Below are 27,452 nucleotides of genomic sequence, written 5' to 3'. Positions count from 1 at the left end.
TCTTCTTTACTCTCTTAAACTGTATTGGGCTATCTCTTTCTCCAAGACGCCATCGATTTTATTATGAAACGGTATTTTGAGACGCATTCGCTGTTCATCCAATTTCTGGTTTTGCGCCTAAATAAACTTTTATTGATTTTACTTGCCCGACACTAATCATAGATTCCTATTGAAATATGTAAGGAAGAAGTTAATTAATCGCTTAAAAAGGGAATTAGATTCAGTCAGTTGATCGAATATGAGCAAAAGACGCAGAGCATCATCGGTGGCAAGCCGTGGAGCGGATGGCGACGACAGTGATGAGTTGAGCAACCCTGGCCCTCCTCCATCTACTCGAAAGAAGAAGAAGTTGGATCCTGTAAGTAAATGTTTTTTAATCATTACTTTTGTACAACCAAACATTTTCTTAGAATTCTGCTTGTTGCCGGTAAACGACTTAAAATGACGCCGAATTAGCAAATAAAGCAAAATATACTCAAATTATAAATATTTGTGACTCAAAAGTCATGTATTGGTAAGCATAAAATTCGAGGCTCTTGTGTTTTTAAAGGTTATAAGTATTTGAGATCACTTACCCTCAAATGACATTAATTATTGCCATTTGACGATTTGTTATTTATTGTTTCAGGGTGAAATATGCCAACAGCTCTATGACACAATCAGGTCATACAAGAAAGAAGATGGTACTCTATTGTGTGACTCCTTCATCAGAGCACCCAAAAGACGCCAGGAGCCACAGTATTATGAAGTTGTATCACAACCAATTGATTTGCTTAGAGTAAGTACATAAATTGTGACACAGTATTTAAAATTAATTATTTACTATACTCCTAAAGTAATGCATTATAATGAAGTTGTTATATATAATGTATCAAAACGCACTAATATGGTCTTTATTTGGATACCAGTTGTTTCATGTGACTCCCCAAATTAAATGATTTTCCCTGGTATAAAATAATCACACCAATACAAAATGTTACATTTCTCACAGATAATTTTTGTAACAAATAAGAATAATTATAATTATTAGTGAATAAAATTTTTAGAATCATTTCAGTAATTACTGAGATAACTATTTACAAGTAATTTCATTTATAATTGGATGTAGATACGCAAAAAGGATCCAATCCTCAGTGTGATCAAAAATGCACTGAGTTTTAATCTGTAAAGTCTATATTTTCCATTAGTAAAAATATCTGAGTCAAATAATGTTAATTTGATTTTCTATTAAAAAAATATGAAATAGAATATCAAAAAGCAAAAATATGATTTAAAATTCAATCTTCACTATTTCAGAAGTGTCATTTTGTCAGCTGGATCCTTTTTGCATATCTACACCAATTTTAATTATCATAAGTATAAAGTAGATAATAATTATATAAAAAAGCTATACTAACCATAATATAACATCTTATTTTTTTAGGTCCAGCAAAAACTCAAAACTGACACATACGAAGATATAGAAGAACTATCAACGGACATAGAGCTGCTTGTAAACAATGCTAAAGCATTTTACAAGCCAGATACAGTGGAGTATAAAGATGCAAATGAACTGTGGAAGTTGTATTTGCAAACTAAGCAGTCTCTTGAGCATGGTGAGTGTTACAAAATTTAAAAAAGAACAGTTAATGGGGGTAACCTTGTTTGCATAAGTGAGTACTGTAGTACATACATGCTAGATTAGCGTTCTTAGTAGCTATTGTGGACTGTCCAAACTTAATTTACTGGAAATATATAAAATTATTAAATTTTCCTATTGTAATACTCTGGATTGAAAAAATAATAGCTGTAGCCTATAATAATATGTCGATATCAAATACCAGTTGTATTGAATACCACCTCATGACATTTTTTTTGGTTTATTGCAATTTAATTCAAAATATTATTATTTTTCTGTCCACATGGCACAAAAATTTTAATTTTAAATATTCCTTATCACTAACACAATATGGTTTGTTTTTGTCAATGCAGATCTGTTGTTCTAGAATCTTTCTTAAACATGTATATTATCTTTTTTGCTACTCAAATTATGTATATAATATTGTCAATGAGATGTTATTATTTTCCACTATTGCACTATATTTGGTGGAAAACTGTAAAAGTACTCTGATGCATGATTTACTTGTGGTGCAAATCTATGATAGCTATAATCAATTTATGCACTAATCCATCTATTGTTCCAAAAAAATATGTTTATAAAAGAAAAATTTATTAAAACAATGGCAAACAGAAAGGTTCAATTGGTTTTCTCCTACATCTTCTATGTTTACAATGTTTTGTGATTAATTGTTCTCATTTATGGCTATGGAACCAATTACATACCATCTATATCAGCTGATATTGTAATTTAACACATTATAGTTTTAAAATCTTAAATAAGGAGCTTGAAATCTCTATAGATAAGCTATATAATTAAATAATTTTACGATTATAATTGATTTAAAATTTTATTCAAACCGGTCTCATCAATTTTTCCATTGCTTTACTACTTACTATAATCTTGTGTCAGGTACATTTCGTAATTTCATTTATTGATTTTTAAATTTCAGTGTAAAGCCCATAGTTAAGTTCTAATGAAACTTGTTTGGGAACAATGCTATTATGGGCCATTTGTGTACATTGTGTGCCATTCAATAACTTCTATACTAAAACAAAGAATATAGAATTCTTATTAGAAAAAATATGAAAATAGTAAACTAGCATTAGGTAGCAGTGTTAAATAGAATTCAAGTCAAAATTTTATTCAAAAAGGTGAAGGTCTTATGAAGTTTTGATAATTTTTATAATAAGAGTTTTATGTAATGGTAATAAGGTGGGATACAATACAAATAATTTTGTGGTATATGTTTTATTGCGACTACTGATTTTGCCCTATCGGAATATGATTTGGGCGCCACTGCTTTTCTTAGTAAATCAGTACCATGTTACTCCCATTTTTTTTCTGTGAATTATAAATCAGTAACATACCAGTCAATTTTCTTTATATATCATCAACTTTTCTTTGATATTATGTACATATATGGTGTATGTATTCCTGATAGAATGAAGAGATGGACGTCAATAAAATTAAAGTATCTTTCTTCTTTAGGAGAAGAAATGAAAACTCCAAAGCTGTCCAGAAATGGCTCATCGAGTCGTAGATCAGACGTCGCGGAAGATTTGTCCGAAACATCTACTAACTATGAGGAAGATAACATATATGAAGAACTTTTTGGTGCTGTGAGTATTTTTTTATATATATATCAATAGGTTTTCGGATGTCCAGTATAAATTTTTAACTATGTGGATATCAATACCAGTTGTATAGTACAGTGAGAGTAAAAGTGACTACCATTGAGTCTTGACTGTGGATGTTTTGCTCAGGTTATGACTGCGAACGTCGACGGGCGTCCTCTATACCCGGCCTTCCAATTCCTACCGTCCAAACGCCGGTACCCTGAGTATTTCAACGTGATAGACTCCCCCATTGATCTGAAGATTATAGCACAAAAGCTACAGTGCGGTGAATATTCAAACCTTGGTGAGCTGGAGAAGGATCTGCTGCTGATGGTCAGAAATGCGTGTCACTTTAATGAACCCGGCAGCCAGATTTATAAAGACGCTAAAACTTTAAAAAAGGTAATTTTTATTGTTCCGATTGTTCCACGTTTTAGTTGTGCAGTATGCATAATAACATCTTTCAATCTATATAACTAAGAATTTTGTGTAGATAATTATTTATAGTTCCTCAATTATTTTCAATTTTATGTATTGGGTTTTGACCGTAATATTATAATGCATTGATGATAAGTTTAATACTGGCATTGTTCCAGATAATCCAAGTGCGTCGTCAGGAGTTGGAGCAGCACGGGCGCGGGCCCGCCAAGACCTCGGAGCGCATCCGCAGCAAGCGCACGTCGCGCGTCGGGCCCGCGCCCAGCTCGCGCGCGCTCGCCATCATGGACCCGCCCGGCTCCGACTACGACGCCGACGTCAAGGTAAACAAATAGTGATTGCATATTTGCAGCAACGGCATATTGAGTGCCTAGCCGCAATAGTTTCGCATCGCGTATTTAACGACGGTCTACTTATCTAATGCCATTTGTAATTATTAGTTTCTTTAAGATTAATTAATATTATGAATTTGATAATCTCAAAAAGAACGAAATTTTTAATTTAATTTGATGCTTTTGTTGTCCAGCATTCTGAAGACAGTGCTGCTGAAAGTGATGAGGAAAAAGTTGAAAATGAAGATTCACCGCAATGGAAATTGCTTGAAACTGTCAAGAACCATTTAGGACCAAATGGTAAGTAGTTCATATGTCATAAAAATATAAGTCACGTTTTTTTTTAAATGTACAATATTGATAGTTCTAATTAGAATTATTGTTGAATTATGAAATACAATCATGACTCAGATAACAATGCCCATATTATTCTGTTTATTTTGATTTGTTTTAATTTACCAATATAATTTGTTTTTATATTAATTCAATCATTCCACAGGAACCCCAATGGCCGAACCGTTCTGGAAACTTCCATCTCGTCGCGCCTATCCCGACTACTATAAAGAAATCAAGAATCCAGTTTCGTTGAACCAGATAAAGAACAAAATAAGACGCGGCAACTATGGTACTCTCTCGGAAGTGGCAGGCGACATGAACATCATGTTCGAGAACGCCAAACAGTACAACGTACCCGCTTCCAGATTGTATAAAGATGCTGTAAGATTACAAAGGTTGGTTGCGTGATTTTTTTGGTTTATAGATATTAACTTACATTTCAGGTTTCGCACTGCCTAATTGCTACATTTCCTTGATACATTCAAAATGAAGCAATTTAGTTTTATCATTAGGATAGTGACTGTAAAAAAATTAAAAAAGAATTTATAGTCTTTGATATATTTTATTTGGATTTCGAGTAAGCAAACAGAAAACCATGAATTACAATGAACCAATACAATAATATAATATCAAGGATTAAAACGTTTGTTAACTTCTTTTTTTCTTTCAAGGGTTGTGCATTTTACTAATTTAATTAAGTATTATATTGCTTGCATCTTAGACACCTATGATCTGCACATATTTGGAATTCATAAGTTCATTGTTAGTATTAACATGGTAAAGTTTGACCATTTTATAGATTACTATAAATCAATAAATATTTCAACAGTAATTGTTTTCCTTTTTTTTTCTTTGAATTGCCTGATCTTGATGTTTACAGGTTTAATTTTTCTCTTTGACTTTCTTTATCCAAACGTATTGGCGCCAAGGATCAAAATGCTTGTAAACTTCTTTATTTCTTTCGACGGTTGTTAATCCGATTATTTTATTTTGCATTATATTGCTTGCATCTTGTGTGTGTGTTTTTTTTGTTTATCTTGACATATTGGCACCGAGGATCAAAATTCTTGTTAACTTCTTTTTTTCTTTCAAGGGTTGTAAACTGATAATTTTATTCAGAATTTTATTGCTTGCATCTTTGTGAGGTTTATTGTTTTTCTTTGACTTTCTTTATCTTGACCTATTGGCATCAAGGATCAAAATGCTCGTAAACTTCTTTTTTTCTTTCAAGGGTTGTTAGTCTGATAATTTTATTGCTTGCATCTCTTATGCGTTTTTTTTTTCTTTGACTTTCTTTATTATGACGTATTGGCACCAAGGATCAAAATGGTCGTTAACTTCTTTTTTTCTTTCAAGGGTTGTTAATCTGATAATTTTATTTGGCATTTTATTGCTTGCATCTCTTATGCCTTTTTATTTCTTTTACTTTCTTTATTATGACGTATTGGCACCAAGGATCAAAATGCTCGTTAACTTCTTTTTTTCTTTCAAGGGTTGTTAATCTGATAATTTTATTTAGCATTTTATTGCTTGCATCTCTTATGCGTTTTTATTTCTTTGACTTTCTTTATTATGACGTATTGGCACCAAGGATCAAAATGCTCGTTAACTTCTTTTTTTCTTTCAAGGGTTGTTAATCTGATAGTCTTATTTAGCATTTTATTGCTTGCATCTTTGTGAAGTTAATTTTTTTCTTTGACTTTCTTTATCTTAACGTATTGACACCAAGGATCAAAATGCTTGTTAACTTCTTTTTTTCTTTCAAGGGTTGTTAATCTTGGTAACTTTTTCACTATTTTTAAGGAGCTGCTAAAATATTTAATATTTTTCTCAAAGATATTGAATAATACTTATTAATTCTCCTTATAGTACTGTGATAAAAAAATATTTGTTCAATGTCTTGAGTTTTAATGCACTGCAATTAAATACCTATCTACTATGTAGTATCTTTTCTTTCAAAAATTTTATGTAATTTTAAAGTTTGTAGGTTTTACACTTTTGCGCAGCCTTTCTTTTCTCTCTGCAACAAACCAATAATAACATTATTTGACAATAATTATTAAAGTAGGAAATTCGTTCTAAAGATTATTAAATCTATATAAATTACTGCCTCGACGGTTTAGCGCTATTACGGTACGACTGCACGCTCAGGTCTCGGGTTCGATCCCTGATCATGCAAGGTGATATTGGGTTTTTCTACTCAGTATCATCGCGGAGTCTGGAAATTGTGCCCCATATGGGGATACGCTCACTTCCTATCATATGGGACGGAATACACAAGGCAAAAACTGGATACACTAGTTGCGCCTCTGCCTACCCCTTCGGCGATAAAAGGCGAGAGTGTCTTACACGCACTCACGCCTTTTACTCACGATAAACTTCATCTGTAAAACATCACTATCATGCAAACTTCATAGTAATCCTACGAGCCTAATGTAATACCTGAGTGGCTTAAACTATGTTCATCTTGTACACATAATAAAATGATTCACCATCACGTGTGTACGTTGACTTGGCCTCATTGATAACTTTATAATACAAAAACAAATTAACTCACCTCAGCTATTTTTGTACATACAATGCACCGGCCAAAATATTTTTTAACATTTTTAAATATTTGTAATTTTTCAAACTACAATTATTACATGAATACTGTTTCGCGGACGAGTCTCGCTAAGGTTATGACGAGGCGCACGCGCACTGACACGAGTGTGAATGACCGATGTTCGTTGCAAGGTTAGGTAGCGCTATAAATAGAGCAGATGCGGTAGGGGGGAGAGGGGCCGGCTATTGGCTGTGAGTGCTTTATGTTCAAGAGAATATAATAATAAAGGATTTTTTTGTAATAATAAGAGTTGTATTTTAAATAGCCCAAACTAATAGTCAGTTTTCGATGTTTTTTTGTGACTGGTGTAGGCTACAGATGTTGCATATTTCTGTTTAGTACTAAACATAGCAGATGCACTTAATTATATTACTAAATCGGAATAAATCCTTGAATTTCATTCAAATATTAAATTGTTTATTAGCACGGAAATTAAAATATTTGAAGTTAGAATACTAACTTAAGAACCCACTATTAGGGTACAATAGAGAATAAGTACTCTATTAGATAAAACCTGGACGACCCCATTTTTGTCGGACTATCCACAACATTTTTTTATTCTCAGATTGATGCAACAACGCGTTCAAGAGCTATTGGACATAGTGCAGTCATCATCGAGCGACGATGAGAGTCTTTCGTCAGTCAAGAATCAGACGCAAGCACAAACACCCAGACCGAGAGGTGATATCACTGTTACATTATTTCACACATCTATGCTGCCGTGCTAAGATCAAAAGCGGTATCTAAAAAAATCTAAATCTTGATTTTTATGTCGTGAGATAGCTTAATGAAATTCCCATTTAAGGAATTTACCTAAATAACGGTACCTTGTTAAAAAAAAACCTTAAAAGAGTTTTTCTATCTCAGTTTTACATACAAAACTATAAAAGTATAGTTTTGTATGTAAAACTTTTGTATATATTTACAAAACTTCGATAATCTCGAAATAAGGTTTCCCTGACATACCGCTTTTGCGTTTACCACGGCAGTGTGGAGGCATCCACATTTAGAGGGTTCTGTTTGTGCGGCTCTTCTTTGGTAGTTTCTACCTTAAAGCGAAGATAAATTCGTGACGATTTAAAAGAACTTTGATAAAAAGTATTTAAAAATAAAATTTGATTGTAAATAAAAAAAAAATGAAAAGGAATTAGTCATTTGTTGCCAACACTTACTAGGCATTATAAAACTTGACATATTATAATGTCCTACGGGCAGTTGTGGCGCAAAACATCCGATAAGCTGCTAGTATCAGTCAAATGAATAAAATACCACATAGTAAATAGTCGATTAAAAACCTCGTTTTTTTTATCACAGGCCGTCCACGGATAAACCCAATACCGGTGACAGTACCATCGCCCGTCACTATCCCATCTTTGCCGAAATCGAATCTCCCATTGAAGAAGAAGTTGCATTACGTATCTAAGCAGTTGGTGGAGTTTACGTGTTCCGACGGCAGACAGCCAATGTTGTTGTTTATGGAGAAACCGAGCAAGAAGTTGTACCCAGAGTACTATAATGTGATAGAGAGGCCAATAGATATGATCACTATCGAGGCTAATATCAAGGTATGTTATTGAGTAATGGTTTAAATGTTGGATTTGACTTGAAGTAGAATCTCGTGAAAATATTGATGGTAATTTAATTTTTTTTAGTCAGATAGACATTGTCATCATTGGAAAAAAAATCGTACTTATTTCAAGTTTTTTTAGTAAAAAAAATATATAATTTATCATATTATTCAAATTGTAATTTTCATACACAGAACGACCGCTACAATACAGTGGAAGAGATGGTGTCGGACTTCCGGCTCATGTTCTCAAACTGCCGCCAGTTCAACGAAGAAGGCTCCATGATATACGAAGACGCGAACCTTCTAGAAAGGGTCATGAACGAGAAACTAAAGGAAGTGAACAGCAATTACGAGCGAAAAACGCCCATAAAGACGTTCAAAGCGGCGCCGCGATCCCGACAACTCTCGCCCTTCGAACAAAAGCTAAGGACGTTGTATGACGCTATCAGAGATTACAGGGACCCCAAAGGTAACTCATGTATGTTGATTACTCCGGCAAGTCTACGGTGGAGTTGAATCGAAGTATGTTTGGTGTGTAGTTCAGTGGCGGCTCTTACGTACAAGCCGAGGCATTCCAATACTCGGCCATATTATAATGTTCGTTATATTTTTCTAAACAACTTATAAGATATAAAGAAACAATAAATAGGCATGAATATTCATGTTAATTATCAACACTGTAATGTGAGTGTTTGTAACTATTTTCGCAACTGCTAAGAGTCAATAATACCATCCATGACCAAGCAGGTAAATGATTGGCTAAAAGTCGTTAAATCGTACATCAATTATTATAATATCCTCTATCGCATTACAATAATTACTATATTTATTCTCTATTTGGATGACACTCACATATATGGTACGCAGTCATACAGAAAAGTGGAAGACAAAATCAGTTTGCATTATTCTTAATCAAAGAGCCGCCACCGAGAGCATTGTCGTGTAGTAGTACTTGCTTAAACGTGAATTCGCACAACGAACACGCATAGCTTTAGTCTTTATTATATTTCGAAAATACTTAGAAATTGTAGATGGCGTAAACACATAATTATTATTTAAAATGAGATTACTGGGAAATATGTTAATTCCTATCAGAATATTGTGCAGTATATAACAAAGCGTATTGAATTCTAAACAGATTGAAACCATAGATAGTTTACTATGAGAGTTCATACTGAAATGTCAAGCAAAATGTTTACATTATCTACAAGTATGTTGAAAGTACCATTACCAAACTCTTCGCTTTTATTGTTAGCAAAAAAGCACGAAAATGTTTTAAGCATGAATAAATTTTATAGCTGTAGATTAGTTAGTTTCAATGTATTGGTCAATGTTTGTCTCATCTGTCTCGTTGGTTTAGTGGTAGCGGTCATAGTCCATGAAACGTGATGATTTAAGTTCGATATGAAAAACTTTATATTCAATATACATATTGCGACAAATATTTCGCCTAGTTTTTAAAGTCAGTCACCTGTCCGAAGTCAAATTGCTCTGATGATTCAGTGACGGACAAATCGAGGCATAACCGAGTTAAAAAGGAGCAAATAGCCTCTCGCATAACCGACCCGATATGCTACGGGCTAAGTACGGAAAAAGGATCCCCTCAACCTAGAACCGATATAAAAAGTGTTGCATATCATGGAATACAAACTCAGGACTTTGTGGTCCGAACATATATACTCCCACTAGACCAACGTGGCGACTATGTTCAATATTTGTCAAATACACTAAAGTATATTTTTTTTACAGCAAACAGACAACTGGCACTAATATTTATGAAACTGCCAAGCAAGACGGAATATCCGGACTATTACGAGCTGATAAAGAACCCAATTGATATGGAGAAGATCGCTCACAAACTGAAGAATAATGTGTACAATTCGGTGAATGAATTGGCCTCTGACTTCATACTGATGTTCGACAACGCTTGTAAATACAACGAGCCCGATTCTCAGATATATAAAGACGCCCTGACGTTGCAACGAGTGTGCCTACAGACTAAACAGCTGTTGAGGTAAGTTTGTATACAGAGTGTGTCAAAAAGAGGTATTTATTAAATCAGTTTGATATACAAATTCAACATGCATTAATTTAGCCTTATCGTTTATTTTACTTGTGCATCATAATATTGAATATGGTCAACGCAATTTACCAAAAATTTCTTATTGTTTGTATTCAAGTAATTAGCAAATTTAAAGCCATATTTTATTATTTTATGTACTTTATTTTTTAAAATGAGTAGAACTTTTTTTTAAGGATAAGCGCAATATTTACTCCTATTTGGTTGGTCTATATTATTTTACATTTGTAGGGAAGACGACGAGGCCATACCCGACGTACCGGCAGCGATACAAGAGTTACTGCTTAACTTATTCACCACTGTTTACAACCATCAGGACGAAGAGGGCAGGTAAACAGGTTTTTGTTATACTATGTAGTTTAAATAAGAAGATTATAAAATTATTATCGCTTTTGTGTAGCGTGAGTTTTCTTAGAAAATAATTAGTAGATTATAAAATATAATCCCCTGTAATTACCGTCTATTGTTCTCGATGTCAAAAGCTCGTAAGTTAATTATTATACTTCCAAGAAATGCGAAGTTAAGTGAAGGTCATTACCCGGTACTATGAAAATAATAAGGCAGCGTAAAATAATAGTATTCCGAGTATATGGGATTAAATCCAATAACATTTTTTTTAAATACCATGATTCATTTTGCATTATTGATATTGATTCTAAGTAACGTTTTTATAAGCGGCAACAGTGAACAGTCTAAAAGGCAATATTTTATGTGTTAACTTGAAATTGTATGTCGGTATAATATTTGTTATGTATAAAAAAATCGAAAATCATAAGAAAAAAAGTAAAATAATTTACGTTTCCACTAGTATTCATATGTATTAATTTATTAACCTCTACTTAATAATTGTATCTTACCACAATATTTCCCTTAATCTTTATATTTATAATATTATTACAGATGTTACTCAGACAGCATGGCGGAGTTGCCGGAACACGACGAGTCGGCGAGCGGCGACAAGGTGCGCGCCATCTCACTCGACCTCGTCAAGCGCAGGCTCGACAAGGGACTCTACAAGCGGCTGGACCACTTCCAACAGGACATGTTTGCTGTTTTTGAGAGGTGAGTACTAGGGTAGTGAGGCGCTTAAAGATAATTTGCTACCTAGTACGTACCATATCTTGGAATGAGATTGGCAATGGATGAACTATTTATATTCAGCTTTTTTAGTCACTTTGTCTATTCTATATTTTACAACTTATGATCTTCGAAAACAACAGCTATGGCGCTGCTCATAACTTAACGGTTGTCATGTAGATTTACGATAGATGCTGTATAAGAAAGATTTGTCTTTCCCTCCTCCTATGAGAATACTGTCATGCTATAAAAACAATGTATTACCATAAGTTCTAAAACTATACTGATAATTGAATAAAAATAAACGTAATATTTGTATTACAATTTACGATTCATTTCTAGAGCTCGTCGCCTCTCCCGCACGGACAGTCAAATCTTCGAAGATTCTGTAGAATTACAATCCTATTACATCGAGCAAAGAGATTTACTATGTCGTGGCACGCTACAGTCCCCAGCATTGACGTTTACACGCGACACGATGTCAACAAGCGTGGAGTTGATAAAGCAATGCAAACTACTGCAGGAGAATGAGGACGAGGACGAGACCAGGTAAATGAATACACTGGGTGTAACAGGGTGTAGGTATCAAATCACGCAGGTCGATAGAAGATCTCAGTATCAATCAATTTAATCCATATGTTTTATATCTTTATATAACAAGCTTAATTATGGTTTTATTTTTATATTTGCTTTTTTCATGCTATCTAAGTTTATACAGCCTACGAAGTGCACCGTTAACCATCATCAGCTGTGAGTATTTTTTATTTTGGCCTGTCAAATGGTTGTTATAAATGAAAATTGCAGATCAAGCACCGACGACTCAATACCGTCAGGCGAGGCGCCGCTACAGACGCAGTACAGCAAGGGCGACTTCCTGTACATCCAGCCGGAGAAGGGAAACAAGGACCCCACCATCGTGCAAGTGGAGCGGCTATGGACCAACAACGAAGGCGTGCCCATGCTTTACTGCAATGTTTACTTTAGGTAAGTTCAATATAACAAAAAAAAAACAATTGATTCATAGATAGTGTATGTGCATTTGGGTTGTGAATCGTATCTGCATTCGATATTCAGGGCGGATAACAATAACCTATGTATCTGGTTTGGAAAATATACCGGGCTGTTTGGTATTAACTTCACGGGACGTATGGAAAAAATTGTGAATACGTGCATAACTGCGCCTCTGTTAATCTTTCGCGGAGGTGTGGCCTTACGAAATGTTAACAGTTTAACTAGAAAACAATATGGCAATAGTCACACATTTCACATTGAAATAAAATTTATTTTTGGATTTTATTGTAGTTTTTTGTATTTTATTTTCCTCCGTCTTTTCGGAGACTACAGCCTCCATGGCCACAGGGCTGACATAAAGACTGCAAAAAACCGCAATCAAAAAACTAGTTTTATTTCGATGTCTAACATTCACGTACACAAAAACCATTAAGCCCATACCTTATTATACACCTTTAACAGACCACAAGAGACATTCCACATCCGCACGCGCAAGTTCCTGCAGCAGGAGGTGTTCAAGACGGACGTGTACCGCCCCGTGCCGCTGGACAGGGTCGTCGGCCCATGCCACGTCATGAACGTCAAGGAGTATTTCAAATTCCGCCCTGAGGGTGAGCAGCGTATATTCGTCTAGAATTCTTTTTTACAAAAACAGGTTATAGTTGTTTAATTGTAAGCATGGTTATAGTGTATGTCTTTAAAGAAAGTCACCAGATAATGTATATTCCTTCCGGTAAGCACGCAATAGTTTTATTTTGTACCTACCTGACTATGACTATCCAGCAAGATAGAGACAACCGATACGTCATGTTAAAACGTTTACTAGTATATAAAGCTGAAGAGTTTGTTTAAACGCGCTAATCCCAAGAACTACTATACCGACTTATTTTTTTTATATTTCACTTATGAAACATTACTCCTGAGTGCTATAGGCTATTTATATCCTGGAAAAACTTATTCACGCGTGCGCAGCCGCTGACAAAAGCTAGTTTCGAATATTTCGTGTATTCACTAAACACGGTCAGGCATTGTAGTAGTCATGTTGGCGTGCAATGTGTCTCGTTGGACATAATATTTGGACTATGCTCTTAACATCACATCTAGAGTAGTCGGCCCTTGCTGGTATACTTATACTTGGCGAATCTGTACTTCAGCACAGGTATATTACATTGCAGGTTTTACAGACAAAGATGTGTATGTGTGTGAGAGTCGGTACAGTACCAAGCATCGCTGGTTCAAGAAAATTAGAGCTTGGGAAGGTCCTGAGAAAGAGGTCCTTGTAGTGCCCAGAGAAGTAAGATCTTATGTTTATTACTTTAAAACCCAATGGCTAGTAAACAAAAAATATATTTATGAGTTTTCAATGCTATATAGTATGTACTTTTAATCGATGGACCTATTTAAACATACGGCAGTTTATGCTTGCATGTAACTAATAAAAAATATCGATATATGATAGAGTAAACAAAATTTGGCTCCCAACGTGTAGTACCCGTGTGCTACCTACTTGTTTGACTTATCTTATCGCTTATTAACCCATATAGCATCGGAATGTTTGCCGGCAAACATGACAGCTACATGACATTACGGTGTGTCACGGGAATATAACTTTATATACTACATAATATGATATTTAAGTATTATCTGTTTTGCCTTTCTACTTCAAATCTCACTTAGAAAGGCAAAAATATCTAGATGCTAAAATTCCAGTACAAAATAATGTCATATATTATTTTATATTGGTATGAGAATGGAAGACTAAATACATCACTTTAACCAGTTCTTTGACTAACCTCTCATACTGTATACAATACTGTGAAGAAACTTATGATCGTTTTATTAGCCTATTTATAGTAAAGCTCCTACATTGGGATTGTTTTTTGTTTATGATAGATATAAGGTAAAGAAACCATTAGTGCACTAAGTGTACGTCTTTCTATACCTTTCAACGGTGGCGATGTAAGATTTTGTAATGTTGTATAGGTACCTTTAGAGCCAAGCAGGACGGTGTCGGTGTTCCGCGAACGCGTCGAGAAACACAAGGACGAACTCGCCGAGCTGGAGGTATTAGAGAATGTACAAGAGAAGGAAAGACCGGTAAGCATTATACTAATACTAGGTGTTTCTTGCGGCTGCGCCTGCGTGTAAAGCCTTTCCCAAGCCTTTTCACTATAGCACTAAATTGTGGCAATCCATTGCGTTATCTGTTCGACACCGGCGCCATCTATTTGAAAAAATTGATTAATTTAAAAAAGGCATTTCTGGGATACAGAGTATACCTATGTGTTAATCCAGGAAATGGTCTATGTGAATAAAATTTACATCCAAATCCGTTCAGCTATTTCTAAGATTACTTCTAATAAACTTACAAACATTTTCAAAAATGTTTGCATTCATAATATAAGTAAGAAATAAGATAACAAATCTGAATTGCCGACTTAATTTGTTAGAATTCGTAACTCCGGAAAGTTTTTCTTAATGTTGTCCAAATGATAGTTCTCAAACTTAACCGGTTAAAAATTTGAAATGTTAGGAACACATAAAGTGCGAATAGTGCTATAAAACATTAAATCATGAGAGAAAATTTATTGTTGCACTTCCTAATACTTACGTTATAAACTTACAAATCCTAATAATTAAGTTGGCAATATATTATAACACAAAGACTTTATAATGTTATACATTTGATTTATGCTTATTCTGGATATCAGATCAAGGTACCAGTCCAATTCAGTTTTATTAGTCCGTGTAGTATATGTAACATGCGCTTATAAATATGTTTTTATTTTCTATAAATTTGTGGCTTCAAAATTTAAAATTGGCTTTTGATTGTCGAAAAGAAAAATTATGTGTGTATTGCATTTGCTTTATGTGCTATAGGTATGAGTGTTAAAAGAATTTTAGTGTGGAAATCCACTGCTTTTTGCAATCAAACAATGTACCAAATAAGGCAATTACTTTCATTATATGTCCTAAAAGATATATTCATTATAATAGACAAAGCAGAAAATAGGGCCCTTACAGTTAAAGGCTGACATTTATAATTAAATCGTATAGTATTGTTGAACCAAGTTATGGACGTTTGCTTGACAACTGCGTAGTATAGACATTGCGTGGGCGCTTTACAAACCTCGAGTGTATCGGCGACAGATGTTGTCAACTTGTTATCCAAGCCGGAACATCACACGCTATAGAACTCTTAAATTCTTTGTTTCCTGTAAAAAATAATAATAAATGTATTTGTATTAAAAAATAGACAAATGTTAAATGTTACAAAACTCAGTTGGTGTACAAATGTTACAAAGTAGTTCATTGCATTAAATTAATCACAATAAGAAAATGATCTGCTGATACCTATGCTAGGAGAACCTGTGTTATACGTATAAATAAGCACATTAATCAATGAACATTTCATCAGGACGTGGTGATGTACAACCCTCTGGGCACGGACGACGAGAACACGTACTACGAGCAGTACAACACGGTGTGTTCGGGCGTGATCAAGACCGGCGACTACGTGTACGTGGTCACCGACGGCGGCAAGCAGGTCATCGCGCAGGTCGACACCATCTGGGAGACCGGCGAGTGAGTGACGTTGTTGAGCAGTTTTATTTATTTATATAGTACTCTATCAGTAGATAGAGTTGTCTATGTAAGTAATTTAAGTACGTAATGTAAGATGGTGACGAAATGCTGTGAAACTGAAAAGTCAAGTGGAATGACTGAACTAAAAATGTGATGTAGTATCAGCTACGGGGCCTAGCTCTCTATTAGAGACCTAAGTCTGGCTGCATTTAATTTATTTCTTGTACTATATTAAAAAATGTACAATTTAATAGTATATTTCTTTTTTGCAGCAACAAATGTTATTTCCGAGGACCGTTCTTAGTGTTCCCGTCTGAAGTGGCGAATATCATTAACAAAGTAAGATATTGCTTCATTTACTTGTATACAAGCCTACAGTGTGTGAAGTAGGTGTTAAATATTTACAAGAAAATGTTCATTCCAGCCATTTTACAAGCAAGAGGTTCTGTTGACGACCATGCACGACACAAGCCCGCTCGTCGGCATTGTCGGCAAGTGCTCCGTTTTGGACTACGACGATTACTTGAAATGTGAGTAATACCTTGAAAAAACTGTGTAGTTATTAATTTAAATATTTGTGTAACGAAACGGAAGAACGAAATTATTCGCTGGCCCACTTTTACAAGGTTCTATTTTATATTTAATGTGCAAATTGAATGTATATACGTATATCACAAGACTAAAATTTTTCAGAAAAAAAAAATCAATAATCCCGTAGGATAAATAAAGGGGAACGCAACCCTTATTGTCTTTTTTAATTATACCACTATAAAAATATTCAATCATATTTTTGCAATATCAGTAAAAATTAACATAGAACCATGTAATAGCCAGCGAATTGTTTCAACTGACGAGGGTAATCATCCCTATGACGTCTGTATTTATCAGCTGCTTTGAAGTCACCTTAAAGGATATCACGTAAGATATGTAGCGGCGTAATTGTTAATTGCCGCTGTAGAGGAACAGATGGTTGCGTTCCTCTATGGAAGGGGAAGATTTCCAGTCAGGCAGATGTTGCGCCTGACCGGCCGCGGCCCCTCCGACAGTTCCTATTCGGAGGTGGTATATATGCAACGCGTCGCTCAAATTGTGCAAGTGTGATTCAGGATTGACGTCGCCATCTATCGTGATTGCTGTGTGATATCACTGTAGTTGCGTCACTGCATCGATCCTCTTGCAGTTCCTGCGATGTTGACAAGATGGCGGTATATGCACTAACTGTCCCGCCACAGATACAATACTACTCCAGAAAAGATATGATAAACATATTTTGCCTATTAGGTCGTCCGACAGAAATCTCGGAGGGCGATGTGTACGTGTGCGAGAGCATCTACGACGAGTCCAACCGCGTCGCACGGAAACTCAAGTCCGGCCTGCGGAAATTCGAACACACCAAAGACGTCACTGTCGATGAGGTAAGATTTTAAGGACTTTTTAACTTTATGGTATTATTCAAACTTTTATTTCATCAAGCTGAAGACGCTTAACGTGACATCTATTTTCAAAGAATAAATAATAAAGAGAGTACAGATCGGTCGAGGAAACTAACTTCCGATATAACAAAAGACTATATAATTAGAGTTTCATTTCTATTTTTATATAGATACTTTTAATTTTAATTCCCAAATTTGTCCATTATAATTCATATTTTTTTTTCTGGTATTCTTTTAGATATACTTCTTCCCGAAGCCGCTGGGACCCCCGGCTCTCGCCACGTCACAAGAAGTGCTGTCTACGTCCGCAGCGTTTGCGCAGAAGCCATTTAATCCTAATGTCAACATGGATTCCATGGTAAGTCACATATTGCCTGAACATTATTGAGAATTTTGATAATTTATTCAAATGGGTACAAAAATAATATGTATAATAATATTATAATAATATGAAAAAAAAATATATTTTTGAAGGATTCCAAGCCCCAATTCACGAATCTCATCAACACGACGATCGGGAGCCAAGATGTAGAAATGTTACTGGAGAATTCTCTCGACGACTCGTCACTTGCATCGCCGGCGACACCGCTCTCTGCAGGTATGAGATTAAAACTATAATACGATTTAGTCAATATAAGTAATACCACATTCATTTTTAAGCAACATAACTTAAACATGCGAGTTTATATTTGAAGGACCATTATTCGATTTTTTTTTGAAACAACATTTAATATATTATTCAAGGTAATATTTAGCGGCCTGGGATTTTCTCTGCTGACGTAAAGTCAAAATGTATGAAATTGCTGCTAAGTCAGTTAGATATATGAGCTGTTTTTTACATAACTTTTATATCACCAACCACATTGCCTCACAAACCTCAGGCGGCAACAGCAACCCGTACAACCCGTCGATGTCCGCGACGCCGAGCCAGGAGCGGTCCAGCAGCCAGACGTCCGCCACGCCCGCCACCGGCAAGAAGAAGAAGGAACAGAAGCAGAAGATCGTCACCGGCTACATCCTGTACTCCAGCGAAGTGCGCAAGGCTATCATCGCCAACAACCCTGAGGCTACATTCGGTGAGTTTTTATGAAGTATTCTTTTCATTAAGTTATATGGGTACTACGTATTTCATTATAGCGGTGTGATTAACAAGAAAACCTGAAAATGTACCCCTAAAAGAATTACCTTCCAAACAGTCACGTCAAGCTGACTTTTGTAATCTTTGAAGCTAGTAAAATTAGCAGTGAGTCGTATGTGAATAAAATTATTGAAATATCCCCGTTAGTGTAAACGCAATAGTTTTCATGTTTAATATGTTGCTGTCATTACCTCGTAGTTTAAACTTAGTTAATGGTTCAGATTACATGGACCTTTTGCAACTAGCAGACTATAATGCAAGTCTTATTTTTAAATTGTAATCAATTATTAGATACAATAAATAATTAAGGGTTAAGTATCCTGATCAAATAGTTATCACCCTAATAGTATGTTTAGGGCAACATAACACAAGTTCTAAAAATAACTTTAATCATTTTAAAGTGACAGTATATCTAGTAGTAATGGTTAGTTAGTATCTTAGTTACTATGACGTAATATATTGGCTTAAAAACAACAAGGGTCCGAGTCTAAGTATGACCTACTATTACAACATCGATGTATTATATTGGGCTATCATCTCATTTTTATTTATGGGCGATGGAACCAATTAAATATAATATAGAGCATGAAAATTACATAATTTAATTTATCATATTTATCTAAATTTAATTCTCGCATATTTAGTATAGAATACTCGACGCAACAATGTAAGGACAATATCTGTTACTAAAACCAAAAATATAGTTATCTCATGTAAAAAAATACAAGCATGTGGAAGACAGAATTGTTGTCTTAATTACTGATTGTAATTGTATTAAACCGGAATACAAATTGGTTCCATCCCCATACATATATAAATTAACCATTTCACTTCTCTAAAACTCTCTGTTGTAATTCACGCTATCCCGGAGCAGAGAAAGAGAAAGAGCCAAGAAAGTTATTGTGTCGCGGCGGTAAGGTAGGTGTATAAACGGGCGGTGACGTGGTAGTGTTGTCGGCAGGCGAGATCTCGCGCATCGTCGGCAACGAGTGGCGCTCGCTCCCCGCCGCCACCAAGCAGAGCTGGGAGGAGCGCGCCGCGCGCTGCAACGAGGAGACCTCCGCGCGCCTCGCCGACGAGATGCGCGACCTCGCGCACCACGTTAGTACCCGGGGGCATAGGAATTACTAAACGGGGATCGAGGCTATATTATATTTGTAAAATATCTTTTACCTCAGCGACTGGGGAGGTTCAGCACTGGAAAGCCATATTAGCGTAAAAGGATACGAATAATTTCCGAACTCGAGTATCAATCTGTATATCGATACAGGGTGCTAGGAGATAAAATTCGACTAAGAAGAACACTCACGATTTATGTGGAGTATAATAATGTATACTTTAACAATGATGAAAAAATATCATTTTTTTATTAGGCTCAATGTTCTTGCTTGTATGTTCAATGATTTAATTATTGGCACTGAGTACCTTCTTGAGATCAGTAATACAAAAATAATTTTAGTCTAAACAGGGTTCATTTGTAAGCCAGTGTTTTAAGCAAACTGTGTCGATTTATAAGTACCCAAATTACATGAGTCAACAAGAATATTCTTAGAATAGTACAACAATCCCTTGAAATATACATTTGGGTATGGTTAATGTCAAACATAATTTTTGTCGATTGAAATAGTCTTATGCTGTACCACTTTACAGTGTTACTTTGCCATTTAACTGTGTTTAACATGAACGATTACACAGACTAACATATTTATTTATTGCATATGTTGTTGACAGACTCCCATGGAGATGACGTATGAATGCGCGTGGGACACGTGTGATTACCAGTTCGAAGATCTGGCAGACTGCATGGAGCACTGCATAGGAGACGGGGGCAATAGTAACTATCTTCATATTATATTATTATTACATAGGTTATTAGCCAGGAGTTACTTTTGTAAGTTTTACTTACGCAAGTCACTAACGTAACTTGTACGTAAGCTGTAAATTGCGATAAATAACGATGTTCGTTACTCTTACCAACTTAAGTTGTTTATATCAGTTAATTATAATTATTGCTTAGTTGCTTAAGTTACTTATATACTAAAACTTGCAAAAGCAATTCACTCCTTAGCTACAGAAAGAAAAATATTTTAAAAGGACCACTATTTTCCATTCTACGAACTCATTAATTTCTTTGACATTAACTAACTTTCCCCATTTTAACGCTGCCAGTGATCGGGACTTATATTGAAACAAAGAAACCCAAGCTGGAACGTGAGTATGATTCCTGAATTAAATGTATCTTGTAGCTAGTCTTATGTGTAAGTCTAGCAATGTTAAGTAATGAAATGTTGCACTTCGATATGGGTCGTTAGAAATTATATATTTTGTTGGTAGAAATCAATATTCGATAGCTCATTTGGTTATTTGCCGGATTACGTAAAAATATTAAATAATATATGTGACGTCGAAATAGTCTGTAATGCCGTATCGTAACTTGATATTGTAGCGAATAGCCCCGTAGTAGAGTATAGGATGCAATGTATTTAAAAAGATCAAGGTTAAAAGAAAACGTATTTGTTTTAGTAAAAATATAGTTACGTATACTATCAAAGATATTCCGGAACAATCGATTAAAAACAAAACTTGCTACAGCATGTCAATATCAGAATCTACATATATTAAAATGAAAGAAAAAAATTAAAAGCTAGTTCTATTCTATATTAATGCTAGTTTCAATTTACACATATTATAATAGTTTGAATGCTATAATTCTCTGCTATAATTAATGTGTATGGTGGTCGCCTCTCGCTGCCGAGTCAGGTGGTGTAAAGTCGTTCGTTGCGCATTACATGTGGCGGGGTAGCGGGGCACGTGCAGCAGCACTACCGCGGCGCCTTCAGCGAGTACGCGTGCCTGTGGCGCAGCTGCGCGCGCGTGCGCAAGGGACAGGCGCCCTTCCCCAACCTGCCGCGCCTGCTGCGCCACGTGCGCGACCTGCACGTCAACAAGGGCAACGGCAAGCTCATGCTCGTGCACGAACGATCCAGGTACACGCACACACACAGGCTCCGACGTTACACATATTTAATAACATTAATATCTTTAATTCTTTTTCTTTGTGTATCTAAATGTTGAGTAACTTATTATAACTGTATGGCTTTAAATTTAAAGCCACTTTATATTTGTTCTTTATCGTCAAGAAATACCTAAAGGACTCGTAACAGTATTAACTGTTATTTGCAGTTGAAATGTGTTTGTTTATTAACTATAAACACATTTCAGCTGCAATTATCTATGCCCACGCCCACTTCCATATCTCAAATGATAGTTAAAAAGGCTGTGAAGCTTCTTAGGCTAGCGGCGGGCGCAGCTTTTAAGTTTCATTTTGTCAATTTAGATGTAGAAAAGTTCCTCCGTCTAATCCAGTACTGTTTTATCAAGACACGTTTTGCGCATTAGGAATTTCATCCCATCGTCAAAGAAGCCGCCGAAGATGCCGACGGCGGTGCGCAGCGGCGTGATGTCACCAGGAGGTACAAATAGCAGTAGTAATAGCCAAGGTTTGCATGCCGTTCAACTAACCTGCTGTTCGGAGCTTTATTATTATACGGGGTTATTTTGACATTTGGTTAATAATTGAAATCACGTCTTCACCTCTGCTAACTTTGGATCAAGAATCATCCATGAATAATGAATTTGTTCACCAAAAATCTTAGTTTCACTTCTGACTTTTTTAACATTTTATAGTTAGTGCGAATTCAGAGTGTATTTCTGACGGAAAATGTGATGTTGCCTCTGCGACGAATTCTCTTAAGAGCCCTAGTAGAGGCATTAGGGTCGTAAAAGTAATATTACTGTTTATGAATATTTATTTTTTCGAAACTTTCACATTATATTTTACTCCTACAGTTCGAGTAACTTATTGTAAAGTGTTATTTTCAAGAAGACAAGTATGTGGTTTTACTGAATAACACGATGTCAAAATGACCCTGTATACTGGGTTCCCAATGTTTAAGATTTTTACGATCTATGTAGTTGATAGAAGAAAATAAATTACTTCCTATGTTAAGGTTTCGTTAAACTGCAGACGGAAGTCGCGCGCTGAGTGACTGCTCTGTCATATTTTATATTGTACTATTAATATACTATTAGTAAGTTTTCACTATTTGAAACCTGTTGTCCATAACTCTTTAAATATTGGGAACCCAAAATAATGTTTCATTAAACCGTTGCCTGGCGATTTTCCTGGAATTTGTGAAGGGTTGTGTTCTAATAGTCTTTAACTTCAGTTGTCTTTCTATTTTCTGTAGGACAAAATTAACATGTAACTAATCCCTTATTGAGAAACTTTCTAATCCTTACACTTATCTTCTCTGGTATTAATTTGGCCTGGATTAATAAATTTATCATTTTAACTTGTGTGTGTCTATAATATAATCTTCCTAATATTATGTACTGTTATTAAAAGAATGTGTAAAGTGGTTGTGTAGCATCGATACGAAGTCATTACAATTATTTGATTTTACTGTGGCATAGTCTCGACTGTCTCCTAACTTAGGTCTTAGGTAGACAAATAAAATGAGTTAAATTTTTCAAAGCTTCGAAGGGCCACATATTTTTCAATCCTACTCGATAGGTGGTTGTGCAATAGAGTTTATAATTGCAGCATCAGTGTCGGGCATGTCGCCGATGGCGCGTAACTCTCCGTCGCCGGGCGCGGGCGAGGGCGGGTCGCTGGGCGCGGGCGCGGGCGCGGGCGGCGCGGCGGCTCGCTCGGGGCTGGACCCGCTGTTCGTGGCGGCGCCGCCGCGCGCGCTTAGGGTTGTGCACTCTGATGCTTATATCAGGTAACCATTGCATTGAATGAATGAATGAAGCCCTTTATTCAGACAAATCAATATAAGATGTACATAAAATTTAAGTTAAAGTTCACATTGCATTATTTATCTTTACCTTAAATTCTGACCCTATTTATAATTTCATTATTCTAGATATATAAATTGTATTGTTGTTATTGTGATATACCATAAAGGAAATAAATAATTATTTATGATAAAAGGTCTTGACAAGGAAATATTTTTCATTTGTAATATTATCGTCCAATATAATCAATTTCTTTTTATTTTGTCAAAAAGAAAAAACACGGAATCAATTGTGTTTTCATTTACAGATATATTGAAGGTCTGCATTCAGAACAAAAGTATATTACACCATGGGAAAAGTCGCTTACACCAATGCCAATCAATCCAGATCCAGCACAATTTAACATGCAGAAGCTTCCTACGCACTGGATGACAGAAGAAGCTGTGAATGGGTACTTGGCTCAAGACAAGAGTCTCTCAGAGACAGATATACAAAAAATGGAACAGAATCAAAAAATACTAAAAGGGCTGTGCGCCCTTCGCGACTTTATGATGAAAGATGCCTTGTGCCTGCACAAGAACTTACATGTTAGCGGAATATAAAAATGTTTATTGATATATTTTTAAATAAATATTTCTGTATTAGACTAGAAAGTGTTTTATTGTGTGAAACAAATTGCGTTATAATGATTATGAACAAGCTTTTTTTGTGATGAAACAAGTGATTAAAAAGGCAATTTAACAAGTACTTGTAACTTATATTTAGGAATATCCATATATAAATACATTTTGTATGTACGGCATAAACATAATAGTCATTGACTTCTTAGCGCGTTCAGGCGCCCTCCACTTCCTCCTTAATGAGCCTTACTAAGTTATTGAATTTGGTGCCTTCAAAGATGAGAATCTGAAACAATAAATACGATAATAATATTAACAGTAAAACAGATAACTATGTCTTCCTATACATAATAATGTTTTCGATCTTGCAATAAACCATTTAATCATATTCGCATAGCGCCGGTAGTTTCGGCTTTCTTTGTATTAGAACGCATTTACATCTCAAAACCTGAGTATTATGTTAGGATTTTTTAGCCAATGTGATACACAATCATCTAATTTACCACAAAAAAGTTATATATCAGTAGAAAGCTTATAAAGCAAACAAGATTAAGACAAATGAACTATCACTAACCTTTCTACAAGGTGTCAGAGCTCCTCCTTCATCATAATCCCACTGTGATATGTCACTCTGTTCAGTAACATCCACGTCGAAACTGGCTATAGCTTCATTTACGAGTGGTTTCTCTTCTTGATTCGCAAATAATGTTTCTGTTGATTGATCTGTAATACATATGTAATATTTTCTTTATTTGGTGGCAAAATGTATGCATGGCAGGAGACAAATAAGTCCTAAATTTGATGCCAATTGTGCTACTAGATTTAGAAGTCTCTTTCATATTATTACATAAAGATCAGTTTGTAATTTCATACAATATATGAAATAATATTGTGAAAACATATTTTGCATATTTACGAACTACATAATATGCAATAATAAAAAAAGAATTAATATTATTCTACCAAGTTCTGCATTATTGTCTCTCATAATTGTATGGAATTATAATGCAGTACTATTACAAAGCTATCAAAACAAATTGAATCATCACGCTAGTGTTGTGTTATTAACATGTGGTATTCAAAACAACTCACCTCCTGTGTTGTATGTTTTGCATATCCATATGAGATAGCGGAATTGGTATGGCATATTTTTTTTAATGGCTCTGTCCAGTTCAGACTGGAGTGATGCGAATAATGGGACACTGATAGCAGCAGGAATGTTTAAAATCCTGGAATCAAAAAATTATATTTGAAACTGGAATGATTTTACAAGATATTTATAATATGATGTCTTCTTTTATCATTCTTAGTACTCTTTTTTTTTTTCAATAAATACTCAACTATTTATCATTATTAAGTGGAAATTAAACGATCAAAAACCTATCCATTCTATGTAACATAATTCATTTATTTTCATATGCCTAAAGATTCTTACCTTTCATTGATGATAAGTCCAACATGTTCAGCATCATTTGTCAATATTTTATTGATTAATCCTTTAGTGTTTGGATCTGCATTTTCATCAGCAAGTTGTATGAGCAAGTCTCTTATTTGTTTTACACTGGGTTCATCCTGTAATTACATCACTGGATTCATTATTTGTGCTACAGAAAAAAAGCATTTTTTAATAGACAACATTACATTTTGTGAAAACTTCAAGCAGATATAAAAAAAAAAATATGGCTATCACCTGGGTGTTTTTTTCAAGTTTTACTAACACAAGTTAATTATGTATCCCAAAAAATGTGGCATTTTATAACTGTATCTATCTTACCAAGTGTATATGTAACTATTTACTTGACAAGTCATATTTCCAAAAGTAAACCCCACCATAAACCACCTTAGGCAATAACTAGATCTTTAACTTACTTTTCTTTTAGTAATATTAATAACTGTTGTGATGCCAAACACACCGTTACTTCCATCATCATCGTCATCATCATCATCCTCTCCATCATCAAGGCACTGTTTTACCACACTGCCCACATAGTTTTGTGCTGAAACAATTTAATAAGTTTAAAGATGTTTTTTTATTTATAATCAAGCATTAATAATCAATTGATTACTCCAACTATAAGTTCTCATTGTAGACGGTATAATATAACAAAAGGCTAGCAAACTTAGAATGAGAACCTCATAAAAAAATTTATTTAATACCATTAAGAGATCAATGTATTGATTAATAACATTAAAATATCAAACTTATGAAATATTTTTATATCATATTAAAAATAATTGCACAACATTGGTTTAGATATTGCTCAACATAATATAAAATTATGAAGTTACTGCCTGCTTGAATAAACTTACAGATGATTGTTTGTGCCAGTGCTCCTACACTAACATTTGATTTCAGGAACAACTGTCGTAAAAGTTGCTTTATGCCATGGAAGTCACAGTCCTCGGGGTTGCGACCTTCAAAGTCTGCCTGTAGTTCCTAAATTAATAATTATAATTTTTAGAATTGTTATCAATAAAAAGAGGTAAAATCTCTGTAACTATGAAAATTATTTTTCTGATTATACCTCAATTTTATCGTTTGTAGAAAACATCTAAAATGGAATCTACATATATTATATAGGTGTTTACAATCAAATGCTAAACACAAATAAGGCCCAGTTAGTTCTACATTGACTATAACAATTCCATAATATTTTTGAAAATTCTTAGAGAGACCTTGATATTGTAATAATATATATTGCATAGTACAATATTTAATACCGTAACGAAATATAATATCGTCACGGTTTCCTAACTACATCTCAATAACAAAACTGGTTTTGTACACGCAGAGAAAATTTTAACTGGTTTTGGTATAGCAAAACTGACTTATTTTGCAATATTTTATGGCAAGTTTATGGAAGGTAGAGTAATTAAATCAATATTACGCATAAAAATAATCACATGCCGCAAATCCCATGTGTTTTTAGGTTATAATTTATCATAGCTTACTTTGTCTCCGATGAAGTTTCCATCAGAATCGAAGTCGGAATCTCTTTCACTACCAGATTCCTGCTCTTCCTCACTGTCACTGTGGTCGTTCTGGATTTCTTTGTTCCTTTTGTTAGACATTTTATTACACATAAGATGTGACACAACCGCTCACCATGAAAATCCAAACAAACTTTACCCAGAGACAAAATATAAACTAGAATTTGTCAATCAAATGACAAATACCAAACTAGGGATGTCTGAGGTCGAAAATAAT

At 34.8% G+C, this 27,452-nt stretch overlaps 2 protein-coding genes and 1 long non-coding RNA gene across 9 annotated transcripts; 1 reads left to right on the top strand and 2 right to left on the bottom strand.

Annotated features, from left to right (window-relative positions):
• Positions 1-58: 58 nt before the first annotated feature.
• LOC115442843 (protein polybromo-1) lies at positions 59-24,273 on the top strand. 7 transcript variants are annotated; one of them, XM_030168024.2, is made up of 33 exons: positions 59-358; positions 629-778; positions 1,424-1,595; positions 3,089-3,219; positions 3,364-3,618; positions 3,813-3,977; positions 4,181-4,286; positions 4,486-4,717; positions 7,493-7,608; positions 8,242-8,492; positions 8,690-8,966; positions 10,247-10,511; positions 10,809-10,907; positions 11,478-11,639; positions 11,997-12,203; positions 12,459-12,638; positions 13,128-13,276; positions 13,841-13,959; positions 14,649-14,762; positions 16,084-16,250; positions 16,523-16,589; positions 16,675-16,780; positions 17,532-17,665; positions 17,922-18,041; positions 18,158-18,281; positions 18,565-18,759; positions 19,783-19,922; positions 20,553-20,655; positions 20,991-21,032; positions 21,625-21,808; positions 22,221-22,294; positions 23,428-23,608; positions 23,932-24,273. In XM_030168024.2, exons 1-33 carry the CDS (start codon positions 239-241, stop codon positions 24,224-24,226), a joined length of 5,202 nt encoding a protein of 1,733 aa, XP_030023884.1. In that variant the 5' UTR covers positions 59-238; the 3' UTR covers positions 24,227-24,273. The 7 variants fall into 7 exon arrangements, with proteins under 7 accessions (XP_030023884.1, XP_030023880.1, XP_030023882.1 ...); XM_030168020.2 differs by having other exon boundaries at positions 22,221-22,321; XM_030168022.2 differs by having other exon boundaries at positions 8,690-8,975.
• Positions 4,865-7,038, bottom strand: LOC115442849. Its single transcript, XR_003938560.2, has 2 exons — positions 6,880-7,038; positions 4,865-6,342 (listed from the first exon to the last, which is right to left on the bottom strand). It is a non-coding gene; the product is annotated as an uncharacterized LOC115442849 (long non-coding RNA).
• An 87-nt stretch (positions 24,274-24,360) lies between the features above and the next one.
• Positions 24,361-27,409, bottom strand: LOC115442848 (protein BCCIP homolog). The gene is made up of 7 exons (XM_030168040.2): positions 27,197-27,409; positions 26,555-26,681; positions 26,114-26,241; positions 25,680-25,816; positions 25,337-25,473; positions 24,819-24,967; positions 24,361-24,530 (listed from the first exon to the last, which is right to left on the bottom strand). The coding sequence occupies exons 1-7, from the start codon at positions 27,326-27,328 to the stop codon at positions 24,459-24,461; spliced, it is 882 nt and encodes a 293-aa protein (XP_030023900.1). The 5' UTR covers positions 27,329-27,409; the 3' UTR covers positions 24,361-24,458.
• Between the last annotated feature and the right edge of the window lie 43 nt (positions 27,410-27,452).

This window comes from Manduca sexta, chromosome 18 (assembly GCF_014839805.1).
Source record: "Manduca sexta isolate Smith_Timp_Sample1 chromosome 18, JHU_Msex_v1.0, whole genome shotgun sequence".
Lineage (NCBI taxonomy): Eukaryota > Metazoa > Arthropoda > Insecta > Lepidoptera > Sphingidae > Manduca > Manduca sexta.
Note: the sequence above shows the minus strand (reverse complement) of the source record. Positions and strands in the feature narration are given on the sequence as shown.